Here is a 20,170-nt window from a genome sequence, read left to right as displayed (position 1 = left end):
TTCTAAAGTGCATCTTTGCCTCAGAATCAGGGAAAGCTCACACAATATACAGTGAAAATGACTCAAATTGCTATCTTTAGGCTTCAACTCTGTGTTAATGCTCATAACTGTAGCTCAGGGAGGGGGAACTGTGTTAATGCTCATAACTGTAGCTCAGGGAGGGGGAACCACTGCATTATCCCAACAGCCCTTTTCAAAAGCCACTTCAGTGTGTCTAATTGAGATGAGTGAAGTGGAAGTACTTGATCCTTTCCCCCCCAGCTGTTTCAGTTTTCCACAACTCCCCACCCCCACCACTGGAATTCTCCCACTCCTGCAAGGTTTTAAATGTGTCCCTTCCCCACTGCTTTCTATTATGGAGAGGTCCCTCTGTTCATATGACTTTGGGCTCTGCACTGATATGTGACAGACTTTCTACCCCTTGTATTTCATGGTTTGGGGGACTCACTATTTACAAATGATGTGTGAGTGTGGGGGCGGTGTGCTGGTATAGGTGCGTGGTAGATACATACAGCAATGGAAAATAACAGTTCACGCACCCAATGAGCGGTGAGCTACTAAATGAAAACTCATGAAGGTGTTTTTTCCCTTGCTGCTGCTCTTGTTGCTACAACAGACTAACACACCTGCTGCCCCCGTGCAGTGTTATATTAAGCCACGTTGCCAATTATCAGCCTTAGCTAATGGAAGGAGGAAGAAACCTGCTGTAATTAAATTAAGCACAAAATTAGATGTTGCTGCACACAACACATTAAGCACAATCAGTTCTATTTTTATAGAAAAAAAGGTGATGGAACTCACCATGAACCCTTGTTCTCTTAGAATGGCAATGGCGCCCACTTGAATCGTGCTGAAACTGAGTTCCAGTGAGTTCCAGCTGGAAAAAAGCCTTGAGCACAACATCTAACTTAACCCTTGGTGCAGTATCTTCTTGTACCTTTGCAAAGGATGCACAGGAGTTACAACAGAGCAGCTCGTAGGCATCTATCTGTTGTTATGAATGATGGCTTTATGAGTGGGAACAATTTCCATCCACTGGACTACTGTATGAGGGTCTTGGGAAGAGATCTAGAGAGGACTTGCATTGTTTGAAATAATGGTTTTTGCTGCTTTTGCTGTGTACATCCCCCCACTTTACAATAAAAGAGATTTATTTTGGGTCACACTGAGTGAGTTCCCCTATCGCCACCATCAGCCTTTGAAAGGAAACAGATCTCTAACCAGGACTGAAGCCCCCTTGATTATAACCTTATGCAGAAGCGTCAAAGTATTCTAGGACAAGTGAAACAAGCAACAGCTGCTATTTTTTTATTATGTCATTTATCGAAAGTAATTTTTTATCAATGATTTTTTTTTTTACAATGTAACATCACCAAAGAAAGAAAAGACAAAAAGAAGTTGACAATGAGGAAGAACGTACAAGGTGAATACAATGCCATATTTTGTTCAAAGTTCTGATTAGATGTTGGGAATTTATAACGCAGAGTATAAATACGTTCTCTTTCAAGACTGATTTGTTTCTTCTGAAGAAAGTGTTGCAGGTATGTCATCAAGAACCCCAGCTTCTGAAAAATAAATAAAAATTAAAAGTGTATGCTTGTGAAAGACAGGAAACAGTAAGTGCTTGGAGACAAATCTATAAAACTACAGTTCACTTCCAAAGCAATTATGATACAAGGCAAGGCACTTGAACTCACTTAACGCCTCCGAAAAAAAATAAAAACAATACGTCATTCCTTTCTTATGGTTTCATTCGACTGTTTGTAATTATGTATGGATGTAATTTTGATATAGGCATGTGTTGGGGTTCAAATCAGTGATGAGAAACCTATGTTCTAACATAGAGGCAGCTAACCTTTGGTTTTCAAAGTGTTGCTTCCATCATATTGACCTAGGTGGCTGGAACTGAGCGGAGTTGCAGTCTAACAACACCTGGAGGACCACAGCTTCCCTTGCTTAAATACGTGACAAATTCTAAATATGCTTCTCTTCTTGCACTGCATGAGGCTGGTCATCCATGAACATTTTCACCTGTCAATGAATGTGCTTTTCTTCCCTTATCGAGAAAGCATTGTGTGGCTTTGACTCAAAGGTCCCTTCATTGACAGAAGCACTACCATCCGATTTGCAATTACAGTGCCTGCCTTTCATCTTGCTGTTATTATTCTCTCCTTGTACGAATAATTTTCTACCTATATGGCTCCCTTTGTAGGGGAAAAAAAAATCACACTGCCTAAAAGCTGAAAGAAATTCTGGAAAGATGCAAAACCCCATTTATTTCACCTGCAATTTTCCTGTAATAATTAAGAAGCCATTCAGCATTGAGAAAGTGTGTGTAAGAAACAACAGCTTTGTTTGTTCCAGAGTTAGAACGCTCTAAAAAGAGGCCTTGTTCCACGTCCAACCAAACCAGGAAGATCAATGGGATGGAGCAACTGCCCCATGAGGAAAGGTTACAACATTTGGGCCTTTTCTGGTTTAGAGAAACAGCTAGAAAGGGGGCACATGACCGAGATGTATAAGATTAGGTATGATGTGGAAAAACAAGGCAGGGAGAAGTTTTTCTCCCTCATAATACTAGAACTCAGGGCCATGTAATGAAGCTGAAAGTTGGAAGAGGTAGGATAGACAGAAGAAACTACAGTGGTACCTCAGGTCTTGAACGTCTCCGTAAGTTTCAGAACCTGAACGTCAAAAACACGGAGTAGATGCTTCCGTTTCCTAATGCGCCTCGGAAGTCAAACGGCTTCCACTGCGTGTTTTTCAGTTTTCTCAACTGAATCTGCAGACAGCCCTTTGCGCCTTGGTTTTCAAATGTTTCGGAACTCAAACGGTCTTCCGGAATGGATTACATTCGAGAACTGAGGTACCACTGTACCTCTTCACACAGTGCATAGTTGAGCTGCAAATTTTTCTCTCACCAGGTGAAGTGAGAGAAACTTGGATGGCTTTAAAGGAGGAATAGACAATTCATGGAGGATAAAGCTGTCAGTGGGCTATTGGCTATGTCCTACCTCCACTGTCAGAAGCAGCACACCTCTGAATATGAATTCCTCTGAATCAGAAGAGGGAGACTCAGGTCCTGCTAGCAGGCTTCCTATAGACATCTGAGAAGAGGATGAGCCTTTGGCCTGATCATGCAAGGCTCTACTCACGTTTTCACCTCTGCCAGTGGAGGGGTTCAAATGTCCATGCAAAGCTATGTGGGTAATAACCAACAGTAGCCAGATCTGCTTTTTCCAGGAAAGGATGCAGTTGATACACCAGCCAAACTTCAGGAAAGGCATTCCTGGCCATAATGACTGCCTGAACGTCCAAAAGCCAGCCAGGTGTGTCTCTTCCAGGTTACTCCGTCCCCCTCTCCTAGTGTTCTGTTTACACCCAGTTCCTCATTGGTCAGTTTTGGGAGCTTTTTTCCCCTTTGGTTTTGCCCCTAAATATTTTCTTTACGTTTTTCTGCAAATATTTTCTGCAAATTCTTGGGGTTGGGGGGGCCTTTGGAGCAGATCTGGGGTGCACACAAGGAAAGGGGGGGAATCCTGTTGCTTGAGTGGAATGCTGCTCATGGAATATATGTTACAATCCTCTGTAAGGATTATGTTAATTTTCATATTACAAAACGGTTTGAAGTGAAAACAGGTTTACTAACCTTTAAGGTGTAAGTATGTCAAAAAATCAATTACCATACGCAAAACATTGTCATCAGTCAGTGGTCTTCCCAAAATACCTAGAAAATATTAGTTAGGTATTACTAAATTTGCTGTTCATTTAAAATAATTAAGGTGGGGAAGGGGATACATATTGGCAGTAATATAATATACATTAGGATATAAAGGGTTTGTTTTTTCTCTCAGGCTGATGAGACAATGTTGGTTATAGGTCTACTTATGTTAACCAGCTTCTGTAATCAGCGGCACTCAGTTTCCAGTGGAAAGAAGCTTTTCCTCTAGTTTAAAGTATCTTTTAAAAGCAATATTTCATTTTCAAATGCACTAAGAATAAAAAGGGGTGATGCAATCCATACACCAGTTGATTGACTGGCCCTGCCAGTCTAGACTCCTGAAATCCTGCCCAGACCCCCCCTGTAAAAGTTTGGAATAAAGGCTCTCTTTAGAATCTAGAAATGTGCCAAAGAATGTTTGGTGGGCAGCTGTTCGGATATCACTGGGATATAAACTCCTCAGTAAGTACGAGAAGGAGGTCATTTCATTACCTGCTTTTGTATTTCCTTCAAGCTGTATGTCACGTTTACCAGCTAGACCAGGCTGGGCATTAAAAACTTTGTCAATTGCACCTGTTAACAAACAAGAGAGGTTTCATTCATTCTGTAATGCTTACTAGAGTAGCCTGAGATTCATAGACATCACCACACCAGGTAAAAAGATTTCAGCTTTGAACAAGAAGGTGAAAGACATTTCGTGATGGGATGGTGAACAGCAAATGAATGGAAAGAAGCATTTCACTTAAACAGACACACCAGCTGTAAACCAATGCATCACTGGCAAACAACTGCACCACCACAGTGTCATAGATGATGATGTGGTGGTGGTGCAGCTATTGGTATAACACGTCCCAATGACTTTATGTGTCCCTTCAGCCAAATGTGGAACTGAGCCATTAGCAAGGAATTCAAAAGGCATCTCCTGAACCATCTCTGATTCAAAGCCCTCGTTTGTCCTTTCCTGAAAAGCCGTGACTAAAAGAGGTGAGCATATCTGGGTGCTGTCTTGGGCTCATTGTGTCCAATTTAGAAAATGTAGTTGTACTGTAAAGACTTAATTGAACAAAAAACACCCTGGTGGTTATCACCAATTGAAGCTTTGTTACTCAAACTGCTTGGCAAAAAGGGGAGGTGGCCTACATACAGAGATTTACTGAGGGACCAAGAAGGAAAGTGGAAATTAAAAGACTATGAGGAAATTAAAGAACATTTTCAAAGTTGGTTACATTACAGACAATTACGGGAGATGTATAAGGAAGATAGCAAGAAAGGGTTTAGTTATACAACTTCTAGATTTCAAAAGGAAGTTATAGAAGAAGAAGTGAAGCTGTTGAAGAAAGCAGATAGTATTTTGCTAGAATGGGAGACAAAAGATTAGGAGGTTAAATCAGTTATGATTAAATGGGCACAGGATATAGGACATAACATACAATTTGAGGGCTGGGAAAAATTGTGGAAAGTAAATCTGAAATTTACAGATTGTTCTCTTTTGAAAGAAAATTATATGAAAATGATGTACAGATGGTATATTACACCAGTACAAATAGCAAAAATGTACAAAACCAGATCAAACATATGTTGGAAATGTAAAGAAAAAGGTACTTTTTACCATATGTGGTGGGAATGTAGAGAGGTTAATTTTGGGGGGGGGGAATGATAAATAATTAATTGGAAAAAATGTTTAAAATGACATTTGTAAAAAAGCCAGACACATTTTTGTTGGGGATTGTAGGACAAGACCTGCCAAGAAAAACAAAGAACTTATTTATGTACGCTACAACAGCGGCAAGAGCCTTGTTAGCACAAGGATGGAAGAATGAAGAAACCCCAATGAAAGAACAGTGGCAAGAAAAACGGATGAACTATGCAGAATTGGCTAAATTGACATATAAATTATGTGAGAAGGACAACTTTGACTTCAAAGAAGAGTGGGAACTTTTTACAAATTACTTAAAACAACAACAAAAGGAATTGGACTCCTTGGCAGGTTTTGAATAAACATCCACAAATTTAGTAGATGGACATATGATAGATTAAGTAACGATACGTACATTCTTTAACATGCAGAGAATAACATAGGTATACAAATCAGAGAGAGGAGCTGAGGGAAGTCTCTGGAGGGGAAGGGAGGGAGGGATAGGGAGGGGAATAAGGAAAAAATGGGGGAACAATGTAATTGATTATTTGTTTTGAAATTTGTTTGTGGAAATTGTTCAATAAATTTTATAAAAAGAAAACAAAAGAAAATGTAGTTGTACTGTTGCTTCCTTTGGTTTTAAGTAGCGAGTTGTCAGTTAGTTTGCTTTGACAGTAAACTGCAGTTAGTTTACACGAATAACCTCCAAAAGCCATCTTACGTTCCCCAGGTGGCTCTTCTGTCCCCTTTGCACGGGACATTTTCTTGAGGATCTGATCAACACGACCTGAAACAGATTATGGCTATTACCCAACCTTAGAAAAAAACGGAACTTTGATCAGTAGATCTCTTTTCTATGGAATGGAGATTTGGCTGTCTGCACAGCCTCTTCAGTCACTGTTTATCTGAAGCCAACACAAACAAATAAAACATTCTTAGTAGAGGTATTTAGGCACGGCTTTTAAAACTCTTGTATTATGCTTTACCCCTTGTAAGTAAAGACACCCCTCTTGTGTCATTGAAAGTAATTTCTACAACATACGGACGGATAGCTATAATCTAACATATTGGGCAATTGTGAAAAGGTGTATTGAACACACCCAATAAGCAGCAAAGGCGTGAAGCTTGCATTCTGAAAATGTCACTTAGTTAAATACAGCTCCGTTATGAGTGAAGCAGCTGGAGGTTACTAACAGGTGTGTACAAAGAGAAACTTCGGCTGTATTCAGTTAAGCTTTACTTAGAGTCGACCCACTGAATATAATGAGCACAGCTAGGTTAGGTCTATTAATTTCAGTTGATCTGTTCCAGGGATGTCCAACAGGTCGACCATGATCTACTGGTAGTGTTAGGAGTCATTCTGCAAATAAACAGAAAGGATGACTGTAACTTTAAGAACCTTTTCTGTGAGTTCTGGGAGTGGTTTTCTAGGCTGATTAGGTACAGCTGGTGATGACTACAAAAGGAGGAGAAGTTGCAGTTTGAATTTGCCTGCAGAGAGAGAACACCTGCATGCTTTTTGTTTGTTGTTTTGTATAGCTGTAATAAAACCTTTGAGTATTTTACACCAGTTTCATGGTTCTGTCGTCTGCCACCAGAAGAACCCCCCCAACAGTAATACAGCCTTGCATGATGAGTGCCAGCATTTGTGGCATGGTCATTTGGGGCATGCCAATTTCCGCAGTATTGCAAAAATGCCAGAATTAAGTAAGGGAATTAAAATGAAAAAAATGTTCAGTTTTTCTGGACTGCAATACCTGCAAGTAGTCTAAAAGTAAGTGGGGATCTTATCCTGAATTAGCAAGAAGCCATTTGCTTTATTACATCCAGAACTTTGTGAGCCATTTGCAGAATCTGAAGGAGGAGCAATGTTTTTTCTGGTTCTTGTGGGTGATTATAGCCGGTATACTTGTTAAAACACAAAAGTGAAACTGGTCAACTGATTAAAAATTGGGTCAACTATATAGAAAGGCAGTTTCCCTACAAAGTTACCCAATTGCAGAGTGACCGTGGAGGCGAGTTCATGTCTGAAGCCCTCCATATATGGTTGAAAAAAATGTGGTATTAGTCACCATAAATAGTGTCCTTTTTCACCCGAAGAAAATTCAGCTGCAGGACGCAAGATAAGGTCTTTACAAACAATGCTAGATTCTATGTTATGTAATTCTGGCTTATCCAGGAAGTTTTGGGGGGAAGCAATTCTCTGTGCTAATTATGGAAAAAAACCTTTTTTGGACCATGTTAAAACTTTTGGTTGTTGGGCTTGGGTTCACATCCCAAAAGGACAGAGAAGGAAAGGAGTTCCCAAGGCAAAGAGACTTAGATTTGTTGGTTATCAAAGCTGGTCAAAAGTGTATTGTTTTGCACTAGGGCTTGGCAGAGTTGTAATATCAAGACATGCAGAGTTTTATGAGTAAGATGGTTGGGCTCGTTTACATGGAAATTCAGAAGTTGTTTTATTTTCAGATGATACAGATAAATTTGTGAAATCTGAGGAAGAAAAGCCACAAATTAAAAAAAGTTCTGAAAGTGATAGTGATGAGGAATCAGGGGATGAGGGTCCCAGTACACAATCTCCTAAAGCTGAACCAATTTCTCCTGAGCAAGATGAATTAGAAGGGGAAGATAGTTCAGAGGGGGAAAGTGTTCAAGTTTGAAGATCACAAAGAAGCAATAAGGGGGTACCTCCAGAAAGGTTTACTATTCAAGAAGTTAAAACTGTTGATGTGAAGAAAGAACCTCGTGATTATAAGGAGGTTTTAAAGTTACCACACCAGGAAATAGTAATGTGGGAAAATGCAATGAGAGCAGAAATGAAATCTTTGGCAGAACATAATGTGTTTACTATTGAGCCATTGCCAGAAGGAAAAAAGACAGTGGACTGTAGATGGGTGTATAAAATAAAACACTTGGCAGATGGTAGTGTTAAGTACAAAGCTAGGCTGGTAGCACGAGGCTTTACGCAAAGAAAAGGTGAAAGTTTGATGAAACCTTTTCTCCTACTGCAAGGAGTGAAAGTGTATGTTTATTGCTAGCTATTGCAGCACAACATGGATTTAAGGTAAATCATTTTGATATTGAAACAGTTTATCTTAACGTGAATCTGCACAAAGAAATTTTTATGAATCAAGCACCAAGATTTGAGGCAGGCGAACAGAATTCTGTATATAGGTTACACAAAGCAATCTATGGGCTCAAACAATCAGCTAGAAATTGAAATGAGTGTCTTGATAATGCTTTAAAAAATATTGGCTTTAAAAGAAGCTTTAAAAGAAGCTTAGCTGATAATTGCTTGTACACTAAAGGAAAGGGTGATAAACAAAAATCACTACAAACAAGAGCCTCCCCAAACTTGAAGCATGGGAAGTCTCAACAAAAAAAATATAATTTAGGCAAAAAATATATAATTTAGGCAGAATATTTGGACTATTTGATATGTATTTGTGTAATCTGGAACATTCAATGTGATTCGATTGGATTGTTAAAATGGGAAACTTAATAAAAAGGATTTTTTAAAAAAAAAAATCACTACAAACCAGCACTTTAAAACTTCATGATGGGAGGAAAGAGAGATGCCATCATTTGGAAGAAGGCTGCCTGGATTCTCAGGAATGAGTGAGCAAACTGAATCAATACTGGAGGAAAAAGCAACCGTGGGAACACCCTTTCTCTTGCATTTATCCAAGTAAAAGACTTTTGAACCTTACTGTGAATTTTGTCCCCCCGACACCTAACCACTTCAATCGCTTTACCCTCTTCTCTACCAAAATTACCTGTTCATGGATAACAAAATTATTTCCCTAAGCTGAAGTATAGTATCTACATAAAGCACTTATCATGGGCACAATCTAGGTAAAGTCCTATTCGAGTACACTCAGTGGGATTTAGGAACATAGGGAGCCGCTTAATATTGAGTCTGTCTGATTATTAGCCCCTCTTGCTCAGTATAGTCTACAATAGCTAGCTGCAACTTATCAGGAGATCAGGCAGGGCTCTCTCCCAGTCCTAGCTGGCGACGTCAGCATGCAGAACCTTCAGCATGCAAAGCAAATGCCCTTTCATTAACTTTGCTGGACTGGGCCTCAGTTGTTTGTAGACAGTCCAAAATACATCATCTTCTCAACAACAGTAAGCAAAGGAAAGTAAAAAGATGTGGACTCCAAAGCAGAAATGATACAGTTTTCCAGCATAGTATTAGTTTGGCATATTTATTCCAGGAAAGTTGATAACCACATTCAGAGATACTAGTATGTATATTTAATATTATCTGTAAATGGCATGGCTTCGGAACTGAAAGATGAGCTTTCAGATAAAATTGGTTTACTCTCATGATTCAAGCGCAGTGATAAGAGTCATAATTCCTGCAAAGCACTCCACTGTAAATAGGTTACAATAAACACCAGAGAGAGCACTAACTGAGTGATTTAGTGCTGTCACCCGCCACAAGCTGGGAATGAGAGTTAGTATGGGATATTGCGTGTATGCTCATGTATAGTATGTGATGAGCTTTAGAAACCTCGGGATGTTACTTTTCTGTTATTCCAGATTGTCTTCAAGTAATATAAAACATTTGGACTTACTTGGACCAAGCAGATAACCAGCACTATTCACAGTCCATCCCCTTTTCTCTTTAGCCTTGCAGAAAGAAAAATTGTGAGATTATTATTTTTTCACTTATTACTGCCACAAAATTTTTCTTTTAAAATACAGAAATACCAGCCAAGGAAATCACACATTGATCATGTTTCATAATATATATTTAAACCTGTTTTCTTGAATGTAAGTGTAATCTATCATATATAACTATATAATATTTATAGTGTTGTTTGAATAGTATAATTGAATTTAAAGGATAAATTACTATATAGCTAAAATAAAATAAAAAATAAGTAAAGTAAATGATTTGTTACAGGGTTTCATCCCTCATACTTTGTACTCTCAGGTTACTCTGGAGTTGGCTTCATCAATTTCAAAAGAATTTCCTTCCAGAAAAGTAAACTTGGGACTGCACCCAGCTTGACATTAATGTCTCAGTAAGAAGCAACTCACATTCTCCTTGCTGTTAAACTGTTTCAAAAGATTTACACCACTTTCTCTGGGATTCCTGTGCTCTTCAACAAATCACTTGCTTCTCTCCAGCTGGAAAAGATCAACTCTTGGAAAATACAATTGCTATTCCCCCACTTTCCTTCCTGCCCCTGAAATGGGGAGGGAAATTTGTTCCACCACTGTAGGAAAACCACTGCAGAGGGATGACATTTTAGAACTGGCAACTGTGGAGAGGTGACCAAGAAATGCAGAGGGGCTTTGCTAAATTCCCAAAGCACACCTTCATGCCAGACAACAGAATTCCACCAATCCATCATACCTGAAAGGACTGCACTATATAATTGTGATGGAAACTCCAAAAAATCACTACACACCACCATCACTCAAAAACCTCAGGATGACACTGGGGAGAAAACAGGGATGCCATCCTTTGTAAGAAGGCTCTTTGGGTACTCCGGAATAAATGAGTGGCTATACTGCATCAATACTGGAGGAAAAAACGACCGTGTGAACACACTTTCTCTTGCATTGATCCAAGAGCAGGCTTCTGAAATTTACCGTGAAACTTGTCCCCCACCCACCCTTCACCACTTACACGTGATTATTGTAGATGGAGAGTAGTGTAGAAAGCAGAAAGCGACAATACTCACGGATAACACCAGCCCGAAAGTCTCTGAGACGGCAGCGCAGAAGATCAAGGAGGCAAACAGGAGACAGGTACACCTCTGCATCTGAAAGGAGACCAAAACGCACTGAACCCCTCTGCCTGCCCGCCCCTGTCAGCTGGGGGGTTTCAGACACCCGCTTCCCTTCTTACCCATAATCCCAGCAGGAAGAAAGTAAAGGGGAACGAGCGATGTTCTATCTACAGATTTTATATAAACACGCGCGCGCACGGCGGGTAGGAGAACTCAAAGACGCGCGTCAAAAGTTGTAGCCAAAGATGGGGACGGCGCATGAGGCCACGAACGCAGCGCGACAGTACCTTGCCGTGCAAAGTGGTGTCCGATGTGTGTCGAGGTGGATCCTGGCGAGCGGTAGGACGGTGGTCCCCAAGGGCTGCTGGCTGATCTCCTGTGGGAATCTTCCTTACTCAATCCCTGCGTAGATCCCGCAAGCGGGGAGCAGGAGGAGGAGGAGCTTGCGGAAGAAGCGCTGGGGAGGCGGGGTGGTGGTCCGAGTGGTACCCAAGCCAGCCCGATCCGCGCTATTTATGAGCCTCGCCGGAGCTGCTTGCCTCTTTCCCCCCGGGGAGCCTGGAGAGCCGACCCCCCCGGCCATTTCCCCTCGCCGAGGCAGTGCATTAGGAAGGGCAAAAAATTACAGCAATTCAATTAGAGGCATTTGGAGGCAAGATGTAGGCTGCAGATGGATAACAGCCCGGCCAATTACCTTTCATTACGCTCGGCTTCGCCACCGTGGAAAGAGGTCTGCTTAGGTAGCCTGGCGGCCTCCTCCTGCCCGGCTCCCTCGGGCAACTTCACACAAGTTCTTTGCTGCTGTTGGAGGAGCAGGAAGGTGGCGGCGACGGAAACGGAACCGCGAGCCGGATGGGAAAGGGGGACCTCTCTTTTCCTCCTCCTCCTCCAAGGATTCACAGACTGGTCAAGTCAACTGCGAAGGGGTGGATATTCAGCCCCATCTCTTAGAGCCCCATCTCTCTTTCAAAACCTCCTAACACTTTCCCCTTTAGATTCCCTTGAATCGGCAAGAAAAGCAGCTTGCTGTCTTTGGACATCCAGCTTGCTGTTATTAAGACGGAAGGAAGTCAACTTTGTTTAGTGTGGAGTTTAGACTGGCCCTTTATTGCCTACCGTTCGACGTTGTCTCCCTCCCCGACGGTTTTTTTTGGAGCAAAGCTCAGTAAAGACTTACATTGCCTCTTCGTTTTATTGCGACTAAGCCAGAAATTCATTTGACCCAGGCTACTTGGTGCCTTTAAAACAGACGACCTTGTTTACAGATGAAATGTACAAGTTGAGCAGGTGTTATGGAGCTGCCGTTGGGTTGTGTTAGTCGCCCTGGCAGACAATGCAAAACTGGTTGTAGCATCTGCAGGGGATGGAGGTATTCCTGCAGTCAAAAGGTTTTGGCCCATAAAAAATAAAATCCAAAATTCATACTGGGACAATACCTTCCTTCCTTAGGCCAACTAAAATATCACAAAATATTGTTCAAGTTTTCATGTTCTCCAGAATTCTTCTCTGGGCTAAATGAGGGAACAAATGTTGGGAGGCAGAAGAAATAGTTGGCTGGTGAAGCACATTGCATCTTGTAAGAGCCTTAAGATGTAATTTTTCTGTTTCTTTACGGTGACCTATGCACATAGCAACACACACTTGCACACACAACTGCACACAGAGACAAACACACGCAGTGGTGTTTAGTATGGTGAATCAGTTCATTTGAATTGTCAGAATGAGTTGCATACCAAAATGTGCTCATTTGAAAAGGTACAAGAGGAACTTGCTAAATTCTGGCATTGTTGCATTTCATTCTCTGAAACTCGAGGTTTCAGGGTTGAATTGTGTGAGAAGCCACATTTCGAGCTTTGTGTAAACTTGGAGACTGGGGTACCACATCCAAGAACAGGGCACTGATCCAGTCTAGCACTGATCTTACTCTGCATATCTGGTGGCTCTTTCCTCATCAACAAGGTTAGAATAGTGTCTTATTGGGACTTTGAAAATAATAAAGCAACAGGGCATATGATTCAAGCAGACTGAGACCAAATGCTGTGGCAGAAACATACACATAAATGGTTCAGTAAAGCTGTGTGTTGATTTTTATAAAGTACAGTACAATTTGCCCCTTCATAAATGAAACCATTTTTGTTATAACTTTTTTTGGGGGTCCTGCTTTTTTATCATTCAAAAAAAGGAACAAAAGAGCATTATGCTGAAGTCTGGATTCCAGGGACATTACAATAAAATGCTTTTGCTGTTGTTAGCTGGGCTCATTTGCTTCATCCCTACCAAAACCACTGGAACAATATGTTTTTAACCCATAACTTGAAATTGCATGATTTATGCAATTCTTTATCAATTTTTGGGTAAGATATTCTCATCTTTGTCAGCTGAGTAGATGATGAAAGCCTCTTTTACTATTAAGGACTCAGTGAAGCATTTTTGCACTTCATTTTTGACTTGCCCTATTTTTTTGTCTCAACTTGCATTGGCAGAATAGAATCAATTAAATAATTTTCTACCCATTCACCAATCGTTGTATATTGTTCTCTCAATTCTGCTTGTCAAGAATATTATTTGTCCTTTTTTAACTTGCATGGTAATGACATGCTTAGTTGTGCAGGCAGAATAATTCACAATAATTCTTATACGTTTTTCTGTGTTAGCATTCAAATCAGCTATTTGTCCTGATAAAATTGCAGATTAATAATTTGGGTTGTCTTTCTAATACATTTACTTCTTACAGTTGCTTGCTATGAAAAATAACTTCAGGAATTTCAGCTGAAACAACACCTTATATGGATGTTGAATGTTGTCTTCTAATAACAGTGAGGTGGGGGTGGTGTGCCTCCTCCTCAAACCCTCTCTTTCTTGGACATCCTTCCTGATGTTCCCCTCAATAACCCATTTCCTTTTTCTCATCTCCATGCTTCCTCTGAGGAACCTCAGGAGATACTTCTTTTTGGGGGTATGTTTTTTATTCTCTCTACCTAAAAAGGCCATAAAAATACTGGCTTTAGACATTTATCTACAAATGTAATCTGTCAGAATTCTATGTATTAAAAGAAATCAGAATGTCCCAACTTCTGTCTTCTTCTGACCATCTAAGTGTAACTGGATACATTTTCCTAAAGGCTAACTTTGCCTGAGAAGTGAATGGGTCTATAAACTGCAATCTCCCTGAATAAAGTATAAAGTATTTTTTGTGTGTGCTAATATAGCTGTCAGATATGGCACAGGTAGGCATAGTTTGAGGCAAACAGCTTTGTGAACTGAATTGGGGTCCGTGTTATGTCAAATGTGGCCTGCAGACAGGTGGTCCCTATCCCAAATGTCAGAACTTAATGTGGAAGGTGAATGATCCATTCATTGCAATGAGAATGATAATTGGACATAATTTACTATAATCATACCCTACCACCCTTCACGAACTTCAGAACAGCCCTGAGATGCTGATTACACTGAGAGTTTCATGGCTGAAGCTAGATTTGAACCTAGATTTTGCAACATTCAAGCTTGACACTCTAGCCACTACATAGCAAAATAAGTGTCATAATGCAGATGAATAAGCACCATCCATGTCTCTTCACAAAAAGAACAATTAATTTCCTCTATATTTAGTTTAGTTTAAGAGGTTTAAAATGAATGATATTTGAAGAGTTTCTCTACACTTTTTATTTGCAACTCTCTGTAACTTGTACTTTGGGCCTGCATTGAATCATTTTCTACACCTTTTGTTGTATCCTGAACAATGTATGGTGTTTAAATAGAAAATTATATAATAGTTTTATATATAATGATACAAACAGATGTATGGATAGCCAGTATGACTGGGTGGAAATGGCAGGATTCAGTAAAGAATTATTTTGGTGCCATCAGTGTATCTAAAAACATGGGAAGTCCCAAAGACCACAACTGCTAGGCAGTGTTAATGACTCAAACACTTACATGGCCAAGTACATGACATAGATGTGGCCAGTTCTTCCTGTTCTTTGAAGTCCTTTGAAGCTCCCTTCATTCACATTACTGAGATTTCCTTCAACTCATTATTATCCACCCATTTAGGGGCTTCAGTCAAGGCATTAGATATTTTGAAGATAGCAGTTGCACCCTGATGTGAACATGCTATGGACCTGCCATTTACAATTTTCTAATGCCCTGAATGTATTTCTGTATGTGATATTTATTTTATATATCATCCACAACAGCTACAGAGGCTGCCTTCATCTTTTTTCATTTTGTCACATTTGTGGGAACAATTGTGGGTGTTTTTTTAATCAACCAGAAGCAGAGAAAATTGATGGAAAACCATGAAAATGGATGGTAATAAGGGAAGGCTCATTTTCTACATCTTTCCCAAGCCTTTCCCATTGTCTTCTCATTTTCTTGTCTAACACAGGGAAGGGGGGCAGAATGTGGATAGCCTTAGATCTATGAATCATTTGCCCATTTTGCACCTGTAAAACAGTGTCAAACTGAGCTAAGTATTAAAATTTATGTTGAATAAAAGTCTATTTTCTCTTCTAAGTTATAGAACTACCCATTATATTTATCAGTCACTTTGGAAATCCCTTTGTTCTTATTACTCAACAATATGTTCTTAACCTTAAACTACAACTATACCTATCTATCTAACCCATTCACTATTATTTGGTACACCACACTATTATCTATCTAATATCTATCTATCTATCTATCTATCTATCTATCTATCTATCTATGCACACATCAAAATAGCATTTATATCAAAGCCCTATTAATGTATTCTCAATAAAGTATTCAAATAAATAATGAAAGTGTATTAGGCCGAACTGAGACCTAGACTAAGGGGATAGTTTGGATGGGGTCAGTGCTGGATTTATGTATAGACTAAGTAGGCTGAAGCCTAGGGTCTCTAAATCTAGGGGGCCCCACCAGCCCTCCCGTTCCCCAGTGGGCAGTCTCCCCTCTCCCAAAATTGTAAACCCAAGACTTCATGAGAGGGCAGGACAACTTGGGCCTCTAAATCTAGGGGGACTCGCCAGCCTGCCCGCTCCCCAGTGCCGCAGTCTCCCCTCTCCCAAAATTGTAAATCAAGACTTCATGCAAGGTCAGGGCAACTCAGGCCCAGCAACTATTAGGGCAAGCCAGTGGGGTCCAATTTGAAGCAGTGGGGCGCAACTTGATTTTTTTTTTGTAGGGCCCCAGTTCATAGCCAAAGTCTGCAAAATCTTATAGATATAAATAAAATCCATCTAGATTGCCCTGGTGCAGGGGCCCCCTTAGGAGCGGCCTGTGGGGCCCAATTTGGCCCAATTGCTCCAATTGCCTTAAGGTCAGCCCTGATGAGACTGTGCAGGGGTTGGACTGACAAGCCCTGCACTTTCTAGGTCCCTGGTGTCACCATTCAGAGTACAGACTCAAGGACTTGTTATGGAAATAAAGGGGGGCACTTATTGGAAATGAGTTTTGTCACCTCTTCCCCCCCAAACCCCGAGACAATGAGCCCAGCCACCTTTTATTCACAGTCGCATAAACACTACACTACAGCATGGCCATAGACTTTTTTATGTGTTTTAAATCAAATTTTCTTATAAAGATATTGGCCACACTGGGAGCACATTTGAAGCCCATGGCCCATGAACCGTTTAACTGCTGGATTAATAGTGTAAATCGACACTTGACCTTTGAAGGAACATCAAGTCCACATCATTTAACTTTCCTTGATCTAGAAATTCAACATTTAGTACACCGTGACGTAAACATTAGAGAGAAGAAGATAGGGAGTTGCAGGCAGTACAATTTGAGTAAGCAATATTCTCTAATCCTGAACGAACTTACTACTGATAAAAATAATAATTATAAAACCAGAAGATAAAGGGGGAGCCATTGTACTAATGAATAAGATTGACTACATTAAGGAAGCAGAGAAACAATTAAGCAATTCAAATTTCTACTTGCCTATACCTAGTGACCCTACCACATCAGTGAAAAATAAATTACAGGTCATTCTAAATGACCTCTTTAAGCAATATAGATGAAGGTTTAGCTGATTTTTTATGTCCCGATGACACCAGAGTGCATAGACTAAGTTTGTCGTGCCATATGGGTCACTTTAAGAAGTAAATTTTGTATCTGTGGATTGCCAACTCCTGTAACTCAAATCAATAGTGTGTTTGTACATATAACTCTACAGTTGCTGCTTATCACCATAAGATCCACTGCCATAAGATCCACTGTCCTGTTATATCACATATTGTATGTACAGTTGTTTATGGTTTTTATATTATTCTTTCTGTAAAAATGTGTGAGATCACGATTTTGTATTTATTTGCATTACCTAGAACTTGTACTACTGAAGAAGCCCAGGATGGTGAAACAAGGCTAATATTCCAGAAATCTTTGTCTTAGAGTCTGTGAAAGGATTCTGTGGAATTGTAACAACCTTTCATGTGGATTGTTTGGACTTTATGGACACAGGTGGAATAGACACTAATACATGGACCTTATGCATGAACTGATTAGAGAATGAACTGATTCACTGGGTCTTCTGCTTTTTTCATTGAACTTTATGAGTTACTTTCATTGAAATTTACAATATGATACATGAATAGTATACTTTATTTATGCAAAAAGTACAGCCGGTTACGTCTCGTGTATCTATTGAGCATGTTTTACGTAACCAGAGGTTTGATGTTGTTTTGAAAGCAGGTAACCAGCAGGGAATGATTCAGCTCAGCCTTTGCACAGTTGACTAAACACCCCCTGCTGTTCAGATAATGGAGAAAGCTCATAAATTCTATCCCTTCCAGCATCCTGTCCAACTCTATTACGCTGGTGTAAACCCTGGTGCACCAGAAGCACAGAATAGCAGCAAATAAAATCTGTTCATATGTCAGCAACTGATAAGACTTATCAACCAGTTATTCCAAAGTCTTCCTAAATTATAAAGCTCCAAAATGCAGGCCAAAAGAGAGCAGGTCTGGGAAGAGTGAGGCATACAATGGGCACCACCAGCGAAAAGACCCTGCTCCATGTAACTCATGCGCTGTCATTTGATACAGCGCCCACTTGCCCTCCTTCTAGTTCCAGGCCTGCCCAGGCCACAACCCCACAAAATGTTTACGAAGTTCAGTTGTTGCAAAAGTTTTTCAGTGTTAATTTTATGCATTTTTTAAAAATCATGTATTTAACAATATATTATGTCCTTTAGAGGAGAAATTGTGAATTGTAGAATTTTAAATACCCGTCATCATCCTTGGGTTTTAAATACCCGTCATCATCCTTGGGTTCGGTCAATTTTGTTTATAACACTCTTCCATTTTCTTCTAGTTGTGAGGGTGGGGGATGGGGAGGGGCCTCACAAGTAGAGTAGCCTAGGGCTTCTCTTCATCTAAATTTGGCCCTGGATGGGGGGGATGTGTACATTTGGTAAGGCTGATGTGTGGGTTCAACTCACCTGCCCAGCAAGCCACCCACACTTCAGCTCTGTTCTCTGGGCAGCACACAAGAGCCTGATGACTTCATCAACAAGCTTCTTTATCACTTCCAAACTTAAGAAATATTAACTCCTGAAAAACTACATTGCATACTGAGAGGAGCACACTGCCCCATCTTCCTGAGTAAGCCAAGAAGTTTGACTTAATAAACCAATAACATGCACAAGCTAAGTGCTGATGTTTGCATCCTGATTGCTCCGACTTTGCTTCTCCCTTGGCTTGAGTGAGTAAAGTGCCCCTGTATGCTTCATAATTTATATGAAGCTGCTGAATGAGGTCATCAGAGGATACGTAGCTCTCTTTTCCAGCTGGGTCAGGTGAGGCAGAAAAAGTAATGGTACAGTGTTAGGTACAACAGACCTATCAGTTGAGGAGGGTGATATGCTGACTGAAGCCCAGCCTGGATGATCTATCAGAAATTACCCATGTTCTAGGAACCTCCAAGTAGGGTTACTGCAATGTGCTCTACATGCAGTAAGTCCAGAATGCTGAGATTCATTTGCTAACAAGGATAGGCAAAGAGATCACAACTTGCCTGTATTAAAACAACTCTGCTGGCTGTCTAGGAGCTTCTGAACTTAATTTAGAAAGTTTTTAATTTTAATAAAGATTTTAATTTTTAAAAGCTTTATACAGCTCAGAACACAGGCATTTTTGGGTTCACCTCTCATATCAGTCCACCTGTCCACTGAGGCCTCTCGCTGGGTGCTCCCACCATGAGACTAGACAAACTCTTCTGCCTGTCTAGAGACCTCATTACTATCAGGCAAAAGCATTTGTTTTCCCAGGCTTTTAAGAACTGCTAAAACATTATTTAACTTAGAATAGTTTTAGTTTACCATCTATTCAAATTTATTGTTGCTGTTTTAGCTTGTTTTAATTTATTGCTTTTGTCTGTCTGCATTATTATTATTTAATTGTATCCCCCCCCCCCATATTCTATAAGACCCTGGGAACATAACTCTATGATGAAGGTGTGGGGTATAAATTATGTCAATAATTATTATGTTTTTCTGGACAAAGTAGGGATATTTAGGACAAAATTCAATTGGGGAAAAAATTAACTGTGACTGTTGAGGCACCATTTAATTCAGAATTAGAAATGGCATAATTTATAAAATATTGAAAAACAAGGGCAAGCTACATGTCACATGTCATTCAGGGCTTAAGTAGTGCTAAGGGACTAGTCCTGAAAGCAGTTTCTTTGACAGACTAGTTCTGAAACATGTAAAATGATATTTTAATGCTTTGTGCTTAAGGATAAACTTAACTGCACTGGAACCTATTTCTCTCATGTTATGGCAAGGATCAATGTTTCCCCTGCACCCGCAAGCTAGCCAGACAGGTAAGTATTTACCAATGCACATGGAAAGTGTATTTCCCTTACTGAATAACTGTCTGAGCACAGCTAGCCTCTGTACTTGGATCTCTGAAAACTGGAGAAGAGCATGGCAGGCTACCAGGAATCTGGAACAAGAGTGCTCCTACTAGGAGATGTACTGCACTGCAGCATTTTGTTGGTCCTACCTCTATCCACTAATTATCAACTAGGTGATCAAGTGTCTATCAGTCTGGAAGCAAAAAAGATCATGTAAAAAAG

General features: G+C 40.2%; 1 protein-coding gene across 2 annotated transcripts; it reads right to left on the bottom strand.

The window, feature by feature from the left end:
• Nucleotides 1-1,286: 1,286 nt before the first annotated feature.
• Nucleotides 1,287-19,224, bottom strand: GAL (galanin and GMAP prepropeptide). Of its 2 annotated transcripts, XM_081919874.1 has the most exons (7): nt 11,392-19,224; nt 11,057-11,137; nt 9,938-9,992; nt 6,079-6,144; nt 4,214-4,294; nt 3,650-3,727; nt 1,287-1,565 (listed from the first exon to the last, which is right to left on the bottom strand). In XM_081919874.1, the coding sequence occupies exons 2-7, from the start codon at nt 11,135-11,137 to the stop codon at nt 1,504-1,506; spliced, it is 423 nt and encodes a 140-aa protein (XP_081776000.1). In that variant the 5' UTR covers nt 11,392-19,224; the 3' UTR covers nt 1,287-1,503. The 2 variants fall into 2 exon arrangements, with proteins under 2 accessions (XP_081776000.1, XP_081776001.1); XM_081919875.1 differs by lacking the exon at nt 6,079-6,144 and having other exon boundaries at nt 1,293-1,565; nt 11,392-14,800.
• Between the last annotated feature and the right edge of the window lie 946 nt (nt 19,225-20,170).

This window comes from Podarcis melisellensis (assembly GCF_964234715.1).
Source record: "Podarcis melisellensis genome assembly, chromosome: 1".
Classification (NCBI taxonomy): domain Eukaryota; kingdom Metazoa; phylum Chordata; class Lepidosauria; order Squamata; family Lacertidae; genus Podarcis; species Podarcis melisellensis.
This window is presented reverse-complemented; position numbering and strand designations above follow the sequence as displayed.

What these genes read in the sequence shown, in the direction of transcription:
- GAL (XM_081919874.1), bottom strand. Translation starts at nt 11,137, where the DNA reads ATGCAGAGGTGTACCTGTCTCCTGTTTGCCTCCTTGATCTTCTGCGCT. An exon ending in CTTTCGGGCTGGTGTTATCC is followed by an intron (nt 9,993 to 11,056) that starts GTGAGTATTGTC and finishes TCTTTCTGCAAG; the next exon opens with GCTAAAGAGAAAAGGGGATG. An exon ending in GACATACTTACACCTTAAAG is followed by an intron (nt 1,566 to 3,649) that starts GTTAGTAAACCT and finishes TTTATTTTTCAG; the next exon opens with AAGCTGGGGTTCTTGATGAC.